The 20078-nt window shown below is 38.0% G+C and overlaps 5 protein-coding genes across 8 annotated transcripts in view; 3 read left to right on the plus strand and 2 right to left on the minus strand.

Annotated features, from left to right (window-relative positions):
* rcn2 (reticulocalbin 2) lies at positions 1-3948 on the plus strand. 2 transcript variants are annotated; one of them, XM_031283063.2, is made up of 8 exons: positions 1-90; positions 601-741; positions 844-946; positions 1042-1238; positions 1315-1428; positions 1553-1646; positions 1762-1901; positions 2568-3948. In XM_031283063.2, the coding sequence occupies exons 1-8, from the start codon at positions 61-63 to the stop codon at positions 2709-2711; spliced, it is 963 nt and encodes a 320-aa protein (XP_031138923.1). In that variant the 5' UTR covers positions 1-60; the 3' UTR covers positions 2712-3948. The 2 variants fall into 2 exon arrangements, with proteins under 2 accessions (XP_031138923.1, XP_031138924.1); XM_031283064.2 differs by lacking the exon at positions 1-90 and adding an exon at positions 106-420.
* On the plus strand, positions 3253-11332 carry pstpip1a (proline-serine-threonine phosphatase interacting protein 1a). 3 transcript variants are annotated; one of them, XR_004102132.2, is made up of 16 exons: positions 3253-3448; positions 4753-4853; positions 4950-5024; positions 5170-5204; positions 5313-5419; positions 5580-5642; positions 6151-6255; positions 7291-7336; positions 7573-7652; positions 8165-8263; positions 8376-8472; positions 8669-8756; positions 8860-8936; positions 9701-9798; positions 9889-10102; positions 10208-11332. XR_004102132.2 is itself a non-coding variant. In XM_031283059.2 (15 exons), the coding sequence occupies exons 1-15, from the start codon at positions 3419-3421 to the stop codon at positions 10018-10020; spliced, it is 1233 nt and encodes a 410-aa protein (XP_031138919.1). In that variant the 5' UTR covers positions 3253-3418; the 3' UTR covers positions 10021-11332. The 3 variants fall into 3 exon arrangements, 2 of the variants coding, with proteins under 2 accessions (XP_031138919.1, XP_031138920.1); XM_031283059.2 differs by having other exon boundaries at positions 9889-11332; XM_031283060.2 differs by having other exon boundaries at positions 9704-9798; positions 9889-11332.
* tspan3a (tetraspanin 3a) lies at positions 11244-17306 on the minus strand. Its single transcript, XM_031283067.2, has 7 exons — positions 17078-17306; positions 13999-14190; positions 13543-13617; positions 13224-13325; positions 12933-13088; positions 12723-12806; positions 11244-12028 (listed from the first exon to the last, which is right to left on the minus strand). Exons 1-7 carry the CDS (start codon positions 17138-17140, stop codon positions 11936-11938), a joined length of 765 nt encoding a protein of 254 aa, XP_031138927.1. The 5' UTR covers positions 17141-17306; the 3' UTR covers positions 11244-11935.
* ch25hl1.2 (cholesterol 25-hydroxylase like 1, tandem duplicate 2) lies at positions 17161-19245 on the minus strand. The gene has a single exon (XM_031283066.2). The coding sequence runs from the start codon at positions 19026-19028 to the stop codon at positions 18204-18206; it is 825 nt and encodes a 274-aa protein (XP_031138926.1). The 5' UTR covers positions 19029-19245; the 3' UTR covers positions 17161-18203.
* Positions 17188-20078, plus strand: part of si:dkey-24l11.2 (uncharacterized protein LOC100034462 homolog) — an 11336-nt gene continuing 8445 nt past the window's right edge. The window contains exon 1 of the mRNA XM_036002678.1: positions 17188-17290. The gene's annotated coding sequence lies outside the window, so the exon portion shown is untranslated. The remainder of the gene's footprint in view (positions 17291-20078) is intronic.

The raw sequence follows: 20078 nt of genomic DNA on the forward strand, positions 1-20078 counted from the left end.
AGAATAACAAAACGTTTAATTTGAAATTTGTGACCGGAAGTACACGTATCCTCCAGGTGAATGAACACTTTACACGGAGGACTTTCCACGGTAATGACCAAATATCTTCCGTTTGTCAGCTTTGTCGCAGTTACTTTATTATTCGCTTGTGTGCGTTGTCTTTAACTCTGTCTAATTTTTTTTGGCTGACGCTGTTGATTTTGTCCTCGAATCTGTCTCTGTCTGTCTCATTCTCTCTGTAACACATTAAGTATAAGTATAAACAGGAATTAATTAAAACTACTGTAGACAATAGTAGGCTATTTCTAGGGTTTTTTGCCTCTTTGATCCTCTCTCTTCATCTTAAACACATTTGTTCCTAGTAGATTTGGCAGGTTTCATCATGCAGGACGAGGCTCACACATAAAGTTTAGTTTGTTGGTATGAACTTCCACCAGCTGTCCACAAGGTCGCACAGTTGCATTGTGGCAGACTGTCTTGCCTTGGTCATTTGAGTTTTCAACTAGAGAACTACCCTGGATACTAATTAATAGCACTTTGTAGTGTTTTCAGTTCATTCACTCATTTGTTTTACTGTTAAATATTTGTGTTACTCAACAGATGACATCCTCTGCATTGTTGGTATTGCTGATTCTTCAGTTTGGATTTGGACAAAGCTCTCATAAACATCTCCATGATAATCATTATACTGGCCAGCAGCACAACCCTGAACATGACATGAACATCCTGCTGGGAGATGAGGTTATTATGTTTTTACTCATTTTCTTACGCTCTTTAGTCCAATTCCTAATCTTCATTCATCACCTGCTCACTCTTTGCTCTACTTATTTTATGCACTTCTAGGACACTGAGGAGATAAAGAAACTTAGCCCAGCAGAGCAGGGGAAAAAGATGATGGAAATAGTGAAGCGGATTGATACAAATGCTGACCATCTGCTAAATGCAGGTACATTTGTGTCTCTCTCAACATTTGAAAAGAAAGCAAAGATCAACAGAGGTGATGAAAGGTCCTAGGCTAGTCTGCTGTGTTTTTATCAACAGAGGAGGTCACGCTATGGATTCAGCACGTCTACAGAAAATATGCTCTGGATGATGCAAAGGAGCGTTTCCCTGTGTTTGACACTGACAAAGATGGTGTTGTTACATGGGAGGAATACAACATGGTCGCTCATGACCAGCTCATTAGTTTTGATGACAGCGCTGTTCTGGAGGATCCAGAGCAGGAGTCTCTCAGACACGTAGGTATACTTTTATTGTCCTGTAAGGAATCATATTAAACCACAGCCTGATTTATCTGTAATGTATCCCCATTAGCTCCACCTGAAGGAGAAAAGGCGCTTTGACTTTGCTGATGTGGATGGCACACCGGGGCTTAATGTGAAGGAGTTTCTTGCCTTTACCCATCCGTCTGAAGTGGATCATATGGCTGTGAGACCAGTTTAGCTCCTACTCCTGCAAAGCCTGATATGGATAATGCATTCTTCCACCCATTATAAGAGTGCCCTTCTATTTCATGTTAAAATTGAATCATGTATTCTTTTTTTCCTAATAGGATTTTGCCATTGAAGATGTGTTGAGTGAATATGACACCGATAAAGATGGACTCATCAGTCTGAATGAATTCATTGGAGATGTCCGTGGTGATGGTAAAACCACAGAGATTATTTTAAAACATAGAATGATCTGTTTGTTGTTAGTTTCCTCTGCTATGATCAACTTTCATCCCCTGTGCAATGTTAACACTTTTTTTTTTGTTATCAGAGGAGTCCCCGTCACAATGGGAAATTGAAGAAACAGTGCGGTTTAAAGACCTCTATGATCAAGATCAGGATGGCAAGTTGAATCGAGGCGAGCAGCTCCGCTGGGTGGCGCCTAATAGCTACGGCTCAGCAAGAGAAGAGGTAAGACCCAACGTGTGCCCAGATTTTGTTGGTGTGGGAAAAAAAGTCCTCTCAGGTTCAATTCAGTGGCTGGTTCAGATGAGTTTTATTAACTGCGCAGTGGAGACAGAAGCTCATAAGAAGCTGTAGGATTGTCTCTGAACAGAATGAGTTTTGTGGTGCTGAGAAGACATTCACTCAAAACTATCTGAGTAGATTTGCATATAGACCCAATACCGTCTGCTCAAACTATTGAAAAACTGTCCTTTGTTTAAATGAGTTGGAGCCAGCTTGGGCTCTAAACAAAAGGTCTCACTCACACTGACCAAAGTACAATGCCTTAATTGTTTTAACACTAAGCTAGACAAAAGGCAGACAGGCTTAATTAACACAGCAGACATTACAGTTTGTTGATCAGAGAAAATAATAGGAACTTTATCAGAAACAGGAAAAAGGATATTATGATAAAATGAGACTAAAATTGTTAGGTAATTCATGTTCTTCTACATTAGCATAATATATCAATATTGATACAAAAATTATTGAGTTTTAATACATGAGAAAATAGATGCTCCTTTAAAAGTAGCTATTGCATCTAGGAATATATATTTTTTCTCTCCATGATGGTATGGCAGCATATTCACTGATTTCTTTTCCTTGTTTTTTTATCTCTCATGTCATCAACAGGCTCTTCACCTCATCAAGGAAATGGACCACGATGGAGACGGACAGATCTCAGAGGCTGAAGTTTTGAAAAATCAAGAAACATTCATGAACAGTGAAGTGACAGACTATGGCAGACAGCTGCATGTATCACATGATGAACTATAACTGTACTTTATGTTCTTTTTTTTGTTGTCATTTGTTTCCAGAAAATTGCAATGATATTTATTTCCTGTGTTGTACTTCGACAGTAGTGGATTTGCATCATTGTTGATCTTATACGTTAACAATCATTTGCAATATTGAATGAAATAGACAAAACAACAGGGAAACATTTTTCACACAACACTTGGACAATTACGCACCTCTAAAACATTTACAGTGGTGTTTAAGCAAATTCTAAACCTCAAACACTTCACAAAATAGTTTGTCTTGCAGGCCTGTTATATTGGATTACATAATATTGTAAGCAGTTCCTGTTATTTTGTCCATTTTACACGCAAATACTCCTGAAGAACAGGGAGGTTCAACTCGGAGAATGATTGTAACCACTTTTTAAGGACGAGTTTGTTTTGATTACATTTTACAGCAAGTTTGTTGAGCTGTTTCATCATGAGTGATTCTTTCACATGTGCCAAAAGTGAGCTGACACATGTATCAGTCCAGTTGTAGCAACCGCTGGCATATTGCAGCTCTTCCTCATTTAAATCAAATGAGCAAGCGAGTGAACGTTGCTGCTTGACGGCTGGTTTCCTGAATGTGTCATGATCCGTTTCACTTGCATCGAGCAACAGCCTGTTACACTGCTGGCTGCTTTAAAGTGACTTCAAGTTGAGTGGATTCTCCAACAGAGACTATTGTTAACCACTGCCAAGATGACATTACAATTTAAAGATGCCTTTTGGGTGAGTCAGTGTGACGCTACTAATCCATACTTTTTTATGTTTATGTTCAGAGCTCAAGTTGTTCATGAGTTTTTACTCAGCTGTGAAAGTCAGTGTTGTTGTATTTAGTATGTTCACTGGAGTTTTGAGGTAGTATCTGTCGTGTGCCTGCCCACTTCTACTGTATTTATGCCTTTCATTTTGTCTGGAGAGTATCTACTCTACCATATAGGCTACTAGTAAATTTAGTTTCTGTATCTTTTACTACAGTTGGCTAAACACTGTGTCCTGTCTTTAGAATTACTGTATAATCTTTGCTTTCTTTCCTTTTCTCCCTTTGAAACTCGCTGAACAAGTACTGAATTGTTGCTTGGATTAAAACATTAACTATGTATGCAGTCTTGATCAGCAAAAAAAAAAATTTTTTTATCTCTGGGTTGTGTACAGGCTCTATCTCAAACCAGGTGTGTCACACAAACTAAACAGCTCTTTCTCTGTACAACTAAAATAGTGTTGTTGTGGTGGTTACCATGTGTTCTGTATAATTATTGAGGGCTTCCTATTAATATCATCTCCCCCATGTGCCTCTGGTCTTCTGATTGCCTTTTCAGAGACACCTGTTACTGTAACACGTGTATGCAACAATGCAAAAGACCACAACTTAAAATGTATATGTAACTATTTGCTAACAGTAACCATAACCGTAAGCAAAACTGAAGGAACTGGCCAGTCAGAAACAACAGTCAGTTGAATTCTATTGTAGCTTAAGTTTACATTGTGAAGTTGTGTGCTTCCTTTTTTCTCTTCATTCTCACACCTTTATCAGCACACCTCATTTAAAATGTAACAGAGTAACAATATAAATGAACATTAGAGATGTTTGTACAAGTAATTTTACTTCTACGTTAGTCAAATTTCAGCCAAGTGATACTACTTTTACGTGAGAGGGGGTTTTTGGTACTTCTGTCACTTGCTGCTTTCCATTCAGACCCCTGCAACAGCATGTAACATTTTCCATTCTTGATGATACCCCCACAATACCTCTTCGTGGAAAATCTCAGAAGTCATCAAAGTAAAACTTGCTGTTGAGTATCATTTAAATCATCAGCTATTGCCTAAGGGTGATCATTGGGTCTTTTAAATACTGAGCAATAAAGAAACCATAACATTTTATTTCCAAGGGACTCAAAACACAAAACAGCATTTATTTTGACTTTTACTCCAAAATGTAAAGTGTGTGTTTTGTATTAGGGCTGAGATTCCCTGTGAACATTTCCCTTCTCACCAAAAGTATGAGTATTATGGTTTGGTATTTATGGTTCCAGGGAGTGGACTTCATCAGTAATATTGGGTTTGAGACTATCAGTCAGAGACTTAATGATGGTCGACGGACATGCAAAGACATGGAGGAGCTCTTGAAAATGAGGTGGGATCACTAATTTCTGATGAATTGTATATAATGAGTGGTTACAGTGACCTCAATATAATGTAGTTCAGCTCTATTGTGGTTTTGTCCATGTAGGTCATCAGCAGAGGAGAAATATGGCAAGGAACTGGTCACAATCGCCCGCAAGGCTGGCGGTTTATATGAGATCTGGTGGGTGTATGCATTTGAGCATTGATATACTCATCAGTATGTATAAGTATACCTTTCCAAGCAATACATTTATTCTGCACTATTGGACTTCCAGAAAGCATTACATGAGAAAATGCATTCAATTCCGTTCATCTTGTTTTCACAGCACTTTGAAAACATCTTTTGATGAAATGAGAACACGTAAGCACAGGATATATTTCCTGCATTATTTTTTTCTGTGCACTTTATACATGCCTGTATAAGTCAGTCAGTTCTGAGTTTTTACTTGTAAGTTTTGGTGTTTTTCAGAAATTGAAAACGTAGGAAACTTGCACATTCAGCTTTCTGGATTCCTCAAGGAAGAAGTGAAGAGAATGGAGCAGTTCAGAGAGCGACAGAAAGAACAGAGAAAAAAGGTGCCAATGAAAACCTTTTTTTTTCTTATTTGCATGAAGAGGAAATCTAAAAAGGGTTGCCTACCAGTGTGGTTTTCTGATGACAATAGTGTGTGTGTGTGTGTGTGTGTGTGTGTGTGTGTGTGTTTAAAGTAACATAATGTTGTTCTTCACTTTTTAGTTTGAAGTTATCATGGAGAAGGTCCAGAAGATAAAAGTCTCCCTCTACAAGAAAACATTAGAAGTAAGGTCAATTCATATTATCAGAGATTTCCGTTTCAGTGAGTGTATTTATATTATTCTTCATATATAATTGTTGTTAATCTTAGGACCAGTTGTAGTGCTGCTACGTACATCCTGCTTGTGCATTACGGGCAAAAAAAAATGCATTCTGAAAAGATTTCAGCAGAGAAGCTTTATTGTGCATTAAAAATGTATAAGAGGAAGATGGTTTTGCAAGATAATACGTAAATGGCATAACCCCCAATGGTGTGACACAATAAGGAGCCTGAGCTCATACTCAGAAGAAAGAAGTGAGGTCAGGTAGGGTGCACACTGTTTTTCATGCAGAATCAAATACATGAGACATACCTTTTTCTTGACTGAATCCCCCCTCCCCCCCACACACCCCACACCCCCCCCCCCACACACACATACACACACACACACACAAACACAGGAAAAGCAAAGTGCTGATGTACAAAGCATGGGTGTTATAGTTTCATATGGTTTCTGTTCTGTTTCCCTCATAGTCTAAAAGATCCTATGAGCAGCGCTGCAGGGAGGCAGATGAGGCAGAGCAAACCGCTGAGAAGATGGGCAATGTTCCCACAGCCACTCCCAAACAGATCGAGAAGGTAAATCTGTACTGTGGTATGACTCATTAAAAGTCCAATGCAATAATTCTATTCAGTAATGAAAAGCCAGGCTTGTAAAAGTATGAGTGCTGTTTTTTCTCTTGAAAATACATCCAACCAGGGTGCCCTGGTAGCTCACCAGGCAGAGTGCGTACCATTAAGTCCCTATCACAGCGGCTCTGGTTCGAATCCAGACCAGTGCCAAGTCCATTCTCAGTGTACAGTATGTGCACTGGAGGATTAAAGTTTCCACATCACATTTGTGTGTTGCATATTTGACTGTGTTTGGCTTCCAAACTAGATATATTAGTCACATACTCGTACGTACACATCTTAAACCAAGGTTTAAGATGAGCACAGAGAATGTTTCCTTTTCAGCAGATTCATTTAAAAACAGTCAAAGCACAGTGAAGCTCAAACATCCGACTGAAGTATCAATAAGAACATCTCAGTCTTTGCATTTTTCACTCAAAGGCCTGGCCCCTTATTTTTTAACCACTGTAGACATTTAATTAAGTCTGTTAAAAAATATTTTAAGAGTCAAGAGTAATAAATAATGTAGTAACCATATTGTAGACATTGTACAACAGCCTGTATGGTGCTAATTAATTGTCTATCAGAACTGTCACTGGCATTTGAGAGTATACTGGGCACCCTATTAACAATGCATGCTATTAACAAATGCTAACATCAAATGTAGGTATGTTTAAATGATATACTTTTTACCATTAAGAAAAATATATATTTGAAAGTAATTGCTGTTGTTGGCAACCAGAGGGATAGTTTCTCAAACAGAAGTGAAAGTTATTCCACAGTTACTCCACAACACTGACACTGACAGATTGGGACATTCAATTATCTTTGCCCTTGAAATTATTATCTAATGTAGTAATTAATAAAGGGGTTTATGTTCCTAAATAGAGTGTTATTTACAAAGATTACGTCAAAGCCCTCAATATAATATATTTCCTTTTATTGGGAAAACTACAGGTTTACAGATATAAACCCAATGTGTAATTCTTTTTTCTTTTTCAGATGAACACCAAATCTAAACAGTGCAGAGAAGCTGCAGAGGAGGCTGGTAAGGACAAACAAACAATTCAAGTGCTGTACTGTGTCATTTTATTAAGGAAGCCACTATGGTCTACGAAAAGATTTTTTCGACTATGGTGATTACATTTCCTTCCCTTTTATTGAGGATTCTATACATAGAGTTACGTGCAGTATATAACTAAACCTCAAAGTTAAGTTATACAAGATCTTGATTTACTTTATTTTTTAAATTTTTTTTACAATAATTATTTTACTTGTCTTTAGAGAAACAGTACATGTCAAACATTGAACAACTTGACAAGACTCGTCAAGAGTGGGAATCAACGCACATCAACACATGTGAGGTAAAGTAGAGCACTGCAAGCTGTATTTCTCCTCTCACTGTATTTGTCAAGTGAGAAATGCACACTATAGATTGACGCATTTGAAAATGTACAGACCACGAGTAGCAAAATCCAAGGCCTGTTCTGTTAATGAGGATGTGTGATACTTCCTATAAGCAGACTCTAAAGTGAGTCACTAATCTGCTAAATTGTTTCCTGGCAACAAAAGTCTTCCTACATGTGATAACATCATCAAAGCTAAGGCAGCCATTCAACTAATTTTTTTAATCTCTATTTATAAAGACCAATTGTCTGTGGCAGTTTGCAACACAGGACAATACACTTACTGTACACACAATAAACCAGGAAACAAAACAGAGTTGAGTTGACAGATTGCACAGAGAGTAAAGGACATGCTGGATGCTTTTGTTGTGCAAGAAGTTGCCAGTACAGTAATGTTCAATGTTGTATATTTGCTGTGCTTCAATGTTTTCTAGATTATTTATTATTTTTCCAATCACACTCTTTTGCAGATATTTCAGCAGCAGGAAGAAGACCGCATCAGCATACTAAGGGATGCTTTGTGGGTGCACTGTAACCATTTGTCTATGCAGAGTGTGAAAGATGATGAGGTGCGTGCAGCTATTTCCACACATCTGTGTGCGTTGGATCTTCAGCAAGCCCTTCCAATACTACTACTGTATTGTATATTGAAAATTCACTCTGGACAAACTGCTCTTTTAGTGTTACGAGGATGTGAGAAAAACACTGGAAAAGTGTGACATCATCGCAGACAACAACCGCTTTGTGGAGATGAAAAGCACTGGCATGACCCCCTCAGGTAGGCGCCTGCCCTGCGGTTTTCTTGATTTGGATTTGAATATGTTCCAAAGTGGAAATTTTAATATTATCTCTCAGCTACTGCTAAAACATACAATAGAATGACACATTATGAAACAGGTGATAAATTGTGCAGGGTTTTACCCCTGACTCATTAGTTTTAATTTATTTACTGAATTTCAATGGTCTTTTTACAGCTCCAATTGAATACCAAAATTACTATCAGAAGGATGCTACGGAGGACAGAAATGGAAGTGCTGGATTCGTAGGGGGAGTCATGAAAAAGTCCGAATTACACAATAGAAATGACCAAATTAATGATGATGAAAATAATGATTATTATTACGTAATGTTTTTTTTCTTACCAAGTACTTTCCCCAATTTGTAGGTTTTCAAGTCTTCTGCAAGGGAACTGTTCGAGTGGCTCCAAACTGAGCATTAATGAACAAGTTACACAACCTACTGGTATAGTACCAAAGTTATTTAAGAACACTGTAATTTCCAAAATGATGACAGATATAACTGTGAATGCCACTTGATCCTTGCAACACAAGGTGTGGAGAAACTTAAGTTACATACTTATTCTTCTTCACACTAGTAAAGTTGCAATTTGGTTAAAAAAAATATCCACATTGCTGTGTTTGGGAAGAACATTACAAACACAAATATGATTATAAATTGATGTAAAGTGTGAAGCAAGGGCATAACTTTGGGTTCAACATTGGGGGGGTGGAGGTTTGAGATCTCCACTTTTGAGCAAAATTGAAATTTTGAGCGTATCAAACACTTCATTACCTGCATTCTGGTGAATTTTTCTGCAACACTGTGCCTTTTCTGCATCAAGTTAGGGTGCAAATGTCTTTATGTAAAGGAAGTTATAATAGGTTTTTGAGGGGGGGGGGGGTTGCACTGGCCAGTTTTGTAAATTACGCCTATGGCGTGATGTATATTTATTTATAAAAAAAAAAAAAGGCTACACAGACTATTGTAGGATCACATTTAGTATGAAATAAATGTCTCAAATAACATCCAGGTTAAAGTCAGTTCAAATGAACACACTTGGTAAATGACAGGTGGTGTCGATGAAGGGTTACTTGAGCTCACTTGACAGGGCTGCGGGGTACATCAGACTAGTCGCTCGTTTGGGAAGAAAGTAGCAAATTACAAGTGGCTTCCCACAGTAAGTGAACCATTGCTGATTATGTCTTAAATCATGTCATACTCCTCAGCAGCAACATCAGAAGGACTTTATGCTTCAATTCCTGTATGTCAGGAGTCCCAGCTGAGCAGTGAGGGGTACCAGGTCGTGTATGACTATGTGGCACAGGTCAGTTTCTATATGAGACGCGTTCAAATGTTCGAATTCTAGTTCATTTTAAGGAATATCTGTTGATTGAATGTTTCTATCCTTGTTCAGGGGGACGATGAGCTCTCTGTGTCAGTCGGGGACGTTGTGGTTGTCATAGATCAAGGTGAGGATGGCTGGTGGACGGTGAAAAGAAATGGCCTTACTGGATTGGTCCCAGGCTCTTACCTTGCCAAAGAATGAGTTTACCTGACAGCCATAGACATGTAATATTTTGTAAAGGCTTTGCCATTTCAAATTGACTTATAATTTGATCTTATCTGTTGTTCATATTTGTGTTGCATGCATCATTATGAGTAGGATTTGACCCATTATAGTAGTATAAAAGACACTGTGGCAGAGACCACTACTGTAAATGAAGAGCTGATAGTTTTCACAGGTCTTGTTTTGCTACAAAACCATTCTGTTAGAATAATTTGAAAGACACTTTTATCACATAATCCTACAGATAGAGGCTGTCACATAGGCTACAGTAGCATAAGACTGTTGAATAAATTATTTATTGTTATGGCACATATTCATATTGCTTTGCCCTTACTGCTGGTGTGTTGAGTGCTCTTCATACTCATGACAGCTGGGAGATTAAGTGATCTGTTGCACAAGACCACTGCACTAAGTTTATTCATATACTGTTGTATTGTTTTATATCTGCGGTTCTAAATGTTGTGCAGAACGTTTGATTTCTTTTGTTGGCCCGTTTATAAGTTCTATGTGTGGTTATTGTTTCTGTTCTGAATGCTAAAAATAATAATTATTTGTGCATTGACAGAAAAATGTGTTTTGTTTTTGAGACATGGTGAATATTGTTTTTAGCTGCTAATTGAGAAAACTATTTGGCATTATTGCTTTATTTTTTCTCGTTTTCTTAATGTGGATTACAAAAGGACCAGACCAGAACAATCCAACAAAGTAGCTGTAATACAACTGGGCACTATTCTTGGGTCATGTTGCTAAGCAATCTGCTCTCTCTGGTTCAGTGCCTACCCCCTAACCAAAGCTGAGTCTATTAACCACCATAAGTGTCCACAATGCATGTTTGGTAGTCACAAGATGTTCCAAAAGCAGATACAACTACTATCTACTATTATCTAGCTAGTGATTATAGTAAGAGCTATTTAATATGCATACGTGTTATGAGTCCATGGGAACCTAGAACCTAGTTTGAAGACATAAAGCTACAAAGCAAAAAGTATTAGACCTCTTGGACCTGTTAAACCCCTCCCTCATGGGAAACGCTTCAACTTTGACCACTCTTTTTTTGGACCAAGGTGACTCGTTCTTCCAATGAAAGCAGCTTTGTTTGGACAAAAAAACAACAACACACTTTGTGCAGCAATTTCATCTCTTTGTAAAGATGTGAAATTTCAGAGAAACTAAAACAATAAACCAGAAAACACACTCACATAAACCTGTCCCACATTTAATTTACATTCTTCAGCTATTGCTGCATTTCAGCAAATCAAGTTCTACAACTACCATCGTAGACTGTTGAGACGAAAACAAACACAGCTATAGGACAAAGTCTATCTTGACTTAAGAATGCATTACTACTTGACAAATCCCACATACTAAACAGGATTAAAACGTTTGATTCTTAAAAGAAAGACCAGGTAAGCAAAAGCCAGTTAAGTTACACAGTTTACATGCAATAACTTGCCATTGACTTGGGCTGTGGTGTCCACTATTTTTTGACGGAATGCTGCAGGTGAAAGGTGACTTAACTAAAACTGAGCTGTAATAGTAGAAGAAGAATAGTAGTAGCAGTAGTAGTAGTAGTAGTGGTAAAGGATAATATTATACAGTCTTTCACTGAAGTACAGGATAGATGTAAATATAAAATATTCAAAGCCATACACATAGTGCAAACATATGAAAAAATTACCTTGTCTGCATTTCACTCCATACACAGATCAAGGTGTTATGCCCTCGTGCCTATAGCCTATTTGGTCTAAAGCTTTTTTTTTTGGAAAAACAGGTACAATATATCACTTTAGTGTGGTTGGTGTTTTAAGGTTAGTGTAGTAATAGATAATTTTCATGCTCTCACCGATGCCACATTAATTGTGAAAGTGTGTTGTGGTGAGAAATGTGTTCTCCTTTATGCATAGGTGCCCCCTGTAATAAGAAGCTCATAGGCAGGATCTCTGCTTCTGCGGCACAGCACGACACATGCACACAACATCCCCAGCATCTAGAAAAAAAGAGAGAGACGCCTTAGTGTTTTTGGTTTTGCTTTTTTATAGTTGTTAGTCAGTTACAACCCTTCAGAAATGATTGGGGCTCACCGTAGTTGTGTAACTCACGCTACTTTGTTTGGACTTCAGAATTATAGTACCAATAGTGAGATGAAAAACAAATAAACCAAAATAAAGAAAGGAATAGTTAAACATTTTGGGAAAAGTACCTTGCTGAGAGTTAGATGAAAAGATCAATACCACTCTCATGTCTGTATGGTAAATATGTAGCTGGAGCCAGGAGACCGTTAGCTTAGCGTAGCACAAAAACTAGAGCTAGCCTGGCTCTGTCCACCTACCAGCACCTCTAGTTTAAAAACAAGAAGTTGTCGTTTTATGGGGTGTTATATGTCAGACTTTATTTTGGCCAGGTGCAGTGCTAAACTAAGATAAGCTTTATGTTAAGCTAAGCTAATCGGCTCCTGTAAATCATTCAGCAAGTATCACTCTTTTATAAAACACTGAGTGTAATGCTGCTGACATGTACAGTATCTGGTCATTTTACTACTTCACCTGGGAGCCTGTTGCTCAACATCCTATAGAATTACAGTAAATAAAATGCGGCATAGTTCCTGTAAATAAGAGAATACAGATTCTACTGAAAACTGACGATGTTCTACAAAACAAGGTATCTTGATGGAAGTTACATACCTGGATAACAGCAAATGTCAGAGCAGTCCAGATGACATACATCATGATCTCCTTCAACTTCTTCACAACCAGAGCTTCACAACCCTACACACAGACACACAGACACACACACACACACAGAATATATTCAGACCTCAAACTGTAACGAGTCACTCCTCTTTAAAAATTAATTAGAGGTGTTTGGTATGAAAACTTGACAGGTTGTTTTACTTCTTGGTAGAGATCTTCAGGATGAGTGAGGGACCCTGTGCAGCTGCTTCCAATGTTAGTTCTGCAACAGCTGATGGGTACGCTGTTGTTTTTGGATTCTTCATACCAGTGTGTATTCTGCCAGTCTGAGTAGTTGTGGATCCCACAACACTGAAGCTGTGAAAATGAAAACAATAACAACTCAAGATTACTTTCAACTACTTGCTTAGTCAGAACAAGTCTAGCAGAAATGTGGGTGAAATGACAATCAGTATATCTGATTTACAGAGGAGATAGTATTTCTGTCCTCACCTGTCTCTGAATGTAGTCGATGGCACGGCTCTGGGCGTTGCTGTTGGTGCCATTGTACTCATCATACACTTTCTTGATAGAAATATTAACTTCATTTTCAACCTGCCAAACGTTAAGAAGGGTGAGACTAAACATTTGATGAACGGTACACACCAACATGATTGCGAACACAAGCAGATTGGATTAGGTAATCTATGGTAGACAGATTGTTCCTGCTCTTCTGGGTGAAGTTATTTGGAAGATCAGCTGAGTTACACGATAAGCATCAAATAAGGCCAAGAAAAATAAACATGCAGTGGCTTGTATTTGACTTTCTCACCTTTGCTCTGTAAACATATCCGAGAACCACAACTGCTACTTCCGTCATGAAAACCAGCAGGAGAATAACAACAAACTGTGGATTGAATTTCAAGATTTAATCTACACAGACAACAGACAATTAAATGCAGAAAAGTAAAGAGTGACACTTTGGCATGTTTAAAGTTAGACAGAATACTATGACTTATGAGAAAGGGCTTGAATGATAGGCTTTTTGTGCAATTATTTAAAATCTTTTATAGCTTCTTACGTTTTGTACTTCTGCTATGTATAATTATGTATAAAAACTGACTACATGCTTTTGTCATATTTGATGTTAATGCCCTTTTCTAACGCATCCTTAAACCCCACTTTTCTCTTAATAACGTTTCACAGTTCATCTTAGATCAATTACTTACAGTACAAGGGCTTTAGTACCCTCATCTATCGCGTTAAACTTGTCAACTGGTTTACTCACCGTTGTAAGACCACAGTAGCTCTCTCTCACTGTAGCACAACATCCAATGAGCCCAATAATGAAAAGGAGGGCTCCAACTGCAATAATGGTCACCGCTGGAATGAGAGTGTACACGTCTTCAAAGAAATGATCGTAATCATCGTATGTGATGAAGACATAGGCTCCGACATAGCACAGGATCCCAGCGGCGGCCTGAGGGTGACAAAAACATCAACATTTTTACTCAAGCCTATCCACAAAGGGAAATGAAGTGGTAACACACCATAAACAACATACAAAACATACAATTTGCAACAGCAACAGGTTTTCACTTCTTCAAAGTGTCTGGGTTGGGTTCTGCTGCACCATTGATATGACAATTAACAGTATGCTGCGATTGGTTTTTGAATGGTTATTGTTCAGCCACCATACAACATATCATCATTGACATCTCTAACCTTCGACATAACTCTACTTAAGTGAAAGCTTTAATTTACAAAGTTTACAAATGTTCACAGCATTTCCTCTCTAACTTGGACATTTTGGGACTGATTAGCAGGGATTGCTATGAAGTACACACGGCGATACACTGGTAAGAGCAAATTACATTTAACCATGTATCCAGCTAATTTTAAATAGCTTACGTTACTGTATTGTGTGACAGTTAACTTCATTTAATAATATATGTGGCGTGTTCCTTCCCGAGACTATTTTGCCCAGCCACCGTTGCTGCGTCCGGAGACGATTGTGATCGTTTTAAGGAAATGCAAATGCAACCCAGAGGTTTTTTTTCCTCCTATCCTATCTGAGTTGTAGCTAGACCTAACTCCACAGCGCTGTGGAGCTAGGTCTGGCAGTGCGATACTATGCTACTTTAAACTGCACTACATGTCAAGAGAAAAAACGCTGTAGTTCTTGATCCACTACATTTCCTTGACAGCTATAGTTACATTGCCGTTTCAGAATTTACATACAAAACATGTACTATTCTACAAGTAGCCTAGTCACAATTAGCTCCACCTCAAACTGCTGCACACTAAAACGCTGTTTATGTATTAATGCATCCATAATGATAATGTAGCAATATTGTATATAATAATTACACACAAAAAATAAGTGTACTTAAGACTTGAAGTACATTTCTTTTTTTTTCTTTTTTTTACATTTGCTTTACTTTTACATGTAAAGGAGTTTTAGAAGGATAACCCTGGACCTGCAGTTTACCAGAATGACCTGAGGACCTTTTATCAATATAAGATGAACCACTACAGTAACTAAACTGTCTTCTTGTATTTTTACTTTCTGCTGCTTGGTGGATTAAGATTAACCTGGGGGGTCAAAACAGTGATAGTTTGACTTCAGCAAACAACACTCAGTAAAGAAGTACTCAGATCCCTTACCTGAGTAAAAGTAGAAATACCGTAATCCAAAAATTCTCCATTCGAAGTAAAAGTCTTGAATTTAAAATGTTACTTAAGTAAAAGTACAGAAGTATTATTTATTGGCAACATGTATGTAAGGTATCAACATTACTCATTATTTAGAATAGTGTTACATCATTATAGAATATTATATTATTCTGTTTTTATCACTGACAAATACAGTATGATGTAAGAGCATTTTGATGTTGTAGTGCATCAATGTGTAGCCAATTTTAGATACTTTCTATACTACTGGATACTAGGGGTGTAAGAAAAAAATCGATACACTTGAGTATCGGAATATTTTATTTAGCAATACTGTATAGATTTTCAAAAACACAATATCGATTTTTTCTTTTTTTTTTTTACATGCAAAAATATTAATGACAGTGATTCACGTTTATGTTGTGTTTAAATCCTCTACCACTAGATGGCTATGCTGAGACGCACCACTAGTGTCCTTGCCTAACAGCACCTAATAGCAGTGCCTGACTTTTTGCTAGAAGCTAACAATGTAGCTATGGCTGACCTTTGGCCTACTTTAGCATATAAAAATTTGCTCACTAAGAACCTGTGAACCACAATCCCAAACTAGCAGTTGGATTTTCTGTGTACTGAATTGTTTACCTAAAGTAAACTTCTTTGATTTTTATGCACATCATGTCTTTTTTTAAATATTAGTTTTTCTAAAATTATATAGAAAAATTCCAATATATCGCCCTACGCACAGTATCGAAATCTACTGCAATATATTGAATCGTGACCCATGTATCGTGATACGTATCGTATCGCCAGATTCTTGCCAATACACAGCCCTACTGGGTACATTAGTAGTATAGTACTGCATCATATTATATAAGCATACAGTGGTGGATAAAGTATTCAGATATTTTACTTAAGTAAAAAAATAGCAGTACCACAGTGTAAAAATACTCTGTTACAAGTAAAAGTAATGCATTCAAAATCATACTTTAAGTATAAGTACAAAAGTATTAGCATCAAAATATACTTAAAGTACCAAAAATAAAAAAAGAAATAATCATTATGCAGAATGGGCCATTTCAGAATACTATACATCACTGGATTAAAATAAGTGGTGCATTAATGATGTCAATTTAATGTTGCAGCTGGTAAAGGTGGGGCTAATTTTAACTACTTTGTATACTGCTGGGTATAGCTTAACCTATACATCATATTTAATTTGTTAATTTTTTTTTGTATGAATAAGAAAGAAACTAACTAAAGCTATTAAATAAATGTAGCGAAAAACATTTGCCACAAAGATGTAGGCCTAGTAGAGTCCAAGCAAAAAGTAGCTTAAAAGGGAAATACTCAAGTAAAGTGTACCTTAAAATTGTACGGTAGCCTACATAAGTAAACGTAACGTTACCTAGTTACATTCCACCACTGGCAATACTGCATTTTTCTAAGCAGGCAAAGGGTCTTATTTACTATAAAACATAATGAAAGGTGCTTCATTTAAAAATGACTTGCTTAGATATTATATATCTTAAGTAATGTATTTTCCACTGCCTTCTCAAACTAATCCCTCCCTGGTTAAACAAAGCCAGGTCTGCTGCTGCAGCTAGCCGAGCAGCTGACTGCACACACAGCTAACACAGCTACACACAGCTAGCTAGTGACGCACGTTTAAAACAGTCAAAAACCTCCAAACTTACCCAAAATATCAGGTTCAGAAAAACCAGGACCGTCTTTGACGACGTGATGCCGCACTGCCCCATCTTCAACACGGGGGTTTAAAGCTGTACGTGTTGGAAAATAATGCAGGTTTCTACTCAGACATCTCCCAGCCAGCTCCACCACTCATCCCAACGCTGCCTGCCAGTCACTGGATCTGGTTACTTGCACCGAGGCGACGCAGCACAACCAGGGTAACAACAAGCACTCTAAGAACAAATAACGTACCCACCCCAAACTGTAGTCAATAGTATATGTCTAGTTACCAGAAAATGATGTATTCAATATTGTTCTGTTGTTAGCATTTGATATAGTCATATATTAAAGATTAAGTAGCCTATGTTAATTAATCTAAATGGCAATTGGAGTAATTTGTGACATCTAGCTAGTGGTGGAAAATAGAATTCGACTTTTACCTAGGCCTACTTGTGCCTTATACATAAAACATTTTATCAGAGTATCAATACCACCACTATCACCACTCTGGGATTACTGGTCAGATTACATGATATTAATAATACAAGATACTGGTGGTGTCACAATAGAAATCCAAATACAGGGTAGGTTGAAAATTAAAAGAGAAAAACCTACTAACCCTGAGTCAGCAGTCACTGAATCATCAATATGTGCACTTTGTTGTGATTTATACATGTAACTTGATTATATCATTTATACATATAACTATATGTAAAACCAATGGCACCCCAGCTATGAAGATTTAAAGTAGAACTTTAGTCAAATAATAGCCCCTTTTGTCTTTGCTGAGATTAAACTGGTAGAGAGAAAAAGTAAGATCAGGATTACTTTCAAAGTAAAGAAACCAGATACACTGGGAGACAGATGCATTTAGGCATTATTTAGATTGTGCACACACATAGTTCAACTGATTGAATACTATATTATTTGTTCATTTGCTCATTATGATGACAGCTACATGAAATATCTTTTTTTTGACAGTGTTGTTTCTCAAATGCAATACAGTAACATGCCTCTATTTGCAGCAAAAGGAATATGTTCACATTTTTAATATCCACATGATTTGGAAAAACAAACACAGACACATAAAAGCACTCTATCAATAGCTGTTACCAATGGTGTTATAGCCTTCTATTTCATAGCAGAAAAGCTGAAATCAGCATGCGTGCCAAAAATTTTATCCCAGTGGGTAAAGTGTGGTGCAAAATTGGTGTTGGGTTTCTGATGGTGCACATCGTGTTTGCTGGGCCCTCCATAGATGCCAAACGGTATCAGGCGTGATGTGGACCAGGGGAAATCATAGCCACAGTGATCCTCAATAGAAACGTAGACATGCAACACCATGAAGGCCCATGTGGTGAGTAGGTGACACCTCAGGACCACAGGATTCAGAGTGGTCCAAAAGCCCACTGTGACCAACTCCCATCCACCAAGACACTGAGTGGCTAAGGCAAAGGGAGATGAGTAATTATGATGGATGGCATGGAAAGTGACATACAGCCAGCGGATCCTGTGATGGAGAAGGTGCCAGATGAAGTACTGGAAGTCAAAGAGCAGGAGGTTGCTTATCACCCCAGCAATCAGCTCCAGCAGGGACGGTGCCCGGTCCGGCAGGTCCACAGGTGGCCTCCATGCCCATTGGGCCACTGATGCTGGGAGCACAAGAAACACATGGTTGTACAAGGTGACACCTGCACAGTGCAGTAGTGTAGAGGCTGTGGGACGACAACTTGGTTGGATCTTGAATTGCTGGACCCATGCCCACCTTTCTCCCATGATGTCGCAAACAAGAAAGGGAAGGCATAAGACAAAGTAGGAAGACACAGTCAGAACAATGGGAAAGAGTGGAGATCGCAAATAGTCTCTGTAGTTGAGCATCATATCCCACAGAGGCTGCAGCAAACAGTCGTCTCCTAAGGATATCCAAAGATCTACGCTGGTATTTGCAAGATCCATCCTGAAGTACAAATCACTAGGAGAATATCCTATAAGTGTCTGAAGAATGTCTGAAGAATGTTGACGTTGCAGCCAGAAACAGCAGCTATGGTAAAGACTTTATCCCATGAGTGTCTGCTTCACTGTGTGGTATCAAGTGACACCTGCAACAATGCAACAAATTATTTATACACCTTGGGTAACTGGTAACATACAGCTCTCCACATGATAGATTCAGTATGGGGAATTATTTCAAAATCCTTTTTCACTCTCTCAAATGTTCTGTTAGGGCCAGATTTTCAAGATTGTTCAAGTGAGTTTATTTGTCATTTTACACAGATACACAAGTACACTGGAATTCTTGCATTATTTACCATGGACAGGCGCCCCGAGCAGTTGGGGGTTCGGTGCCGCCCTTGTTCAAGGGAACCTAGCAGTGCCCAGGAGGTGAACTGACACCTCTCCAGCTACCAGGCACACTCCATACTTAGTACGTACAGGAACTTGAACCAGCGACCCTCCGGTACCCAAGCCAAGTCCAATCTGGACAATATTTAGTGTAAAATATATAAAATACCAATGTTTCTATATATAAAGTGAATGTTACATTTATGAGAAAGTACAACAGCTTTCATTTTTCATCATGCTGATGTTTTAAACTTCTTCTGCTTCAGCAGGCCTATTGTAGGTTTACTGTGAAAAAGAGGAAAGAAGTAAAGAAGTGTTGAGAAAACAATCTCACCAAGGTACATTTAGCTGTTCTGGAGCTTTCAAATGTTTTTATCAAGATTTATTTATTTCTCTGAGCACTTTAAGGATTATCCATGTTGGCTCAATGATCTTATCATCAAAAGGACAGCTTGGCGACTATATTTTACTTCTGGTGTAATTGTTTTCCCAAGTAAAGAATTAACTTTGAACCTCAGCCTTTAAGCCAACATGGGTGAGGTCTTTTAAGTGCTCAGAAAAAAAATGGAAATCTACAATTCCATTATGACCTATTTTACATATTCATGATCAGGGCATGAAGTTAACTTTTTTGACCACCAGCCACTGTGGCAGGTGGATTTT

The sequence above is a fragment of the Sander lucioperca genome, chromosome 7 (assembly GCF_008315115.2).
Source record: "Sander lucioperca isolate FBNREF2018 chromosome 7, SLUC_FBN_1.2, whole genome shotgun sequence".
In the NCBI taxonomy this organism is placed as follows: domain Eukaryota; kingdom Metazoa; phylum Chordata; class Actinopteri; order Perciformes; family Percidae; genus Sander; species Sander lucioperca.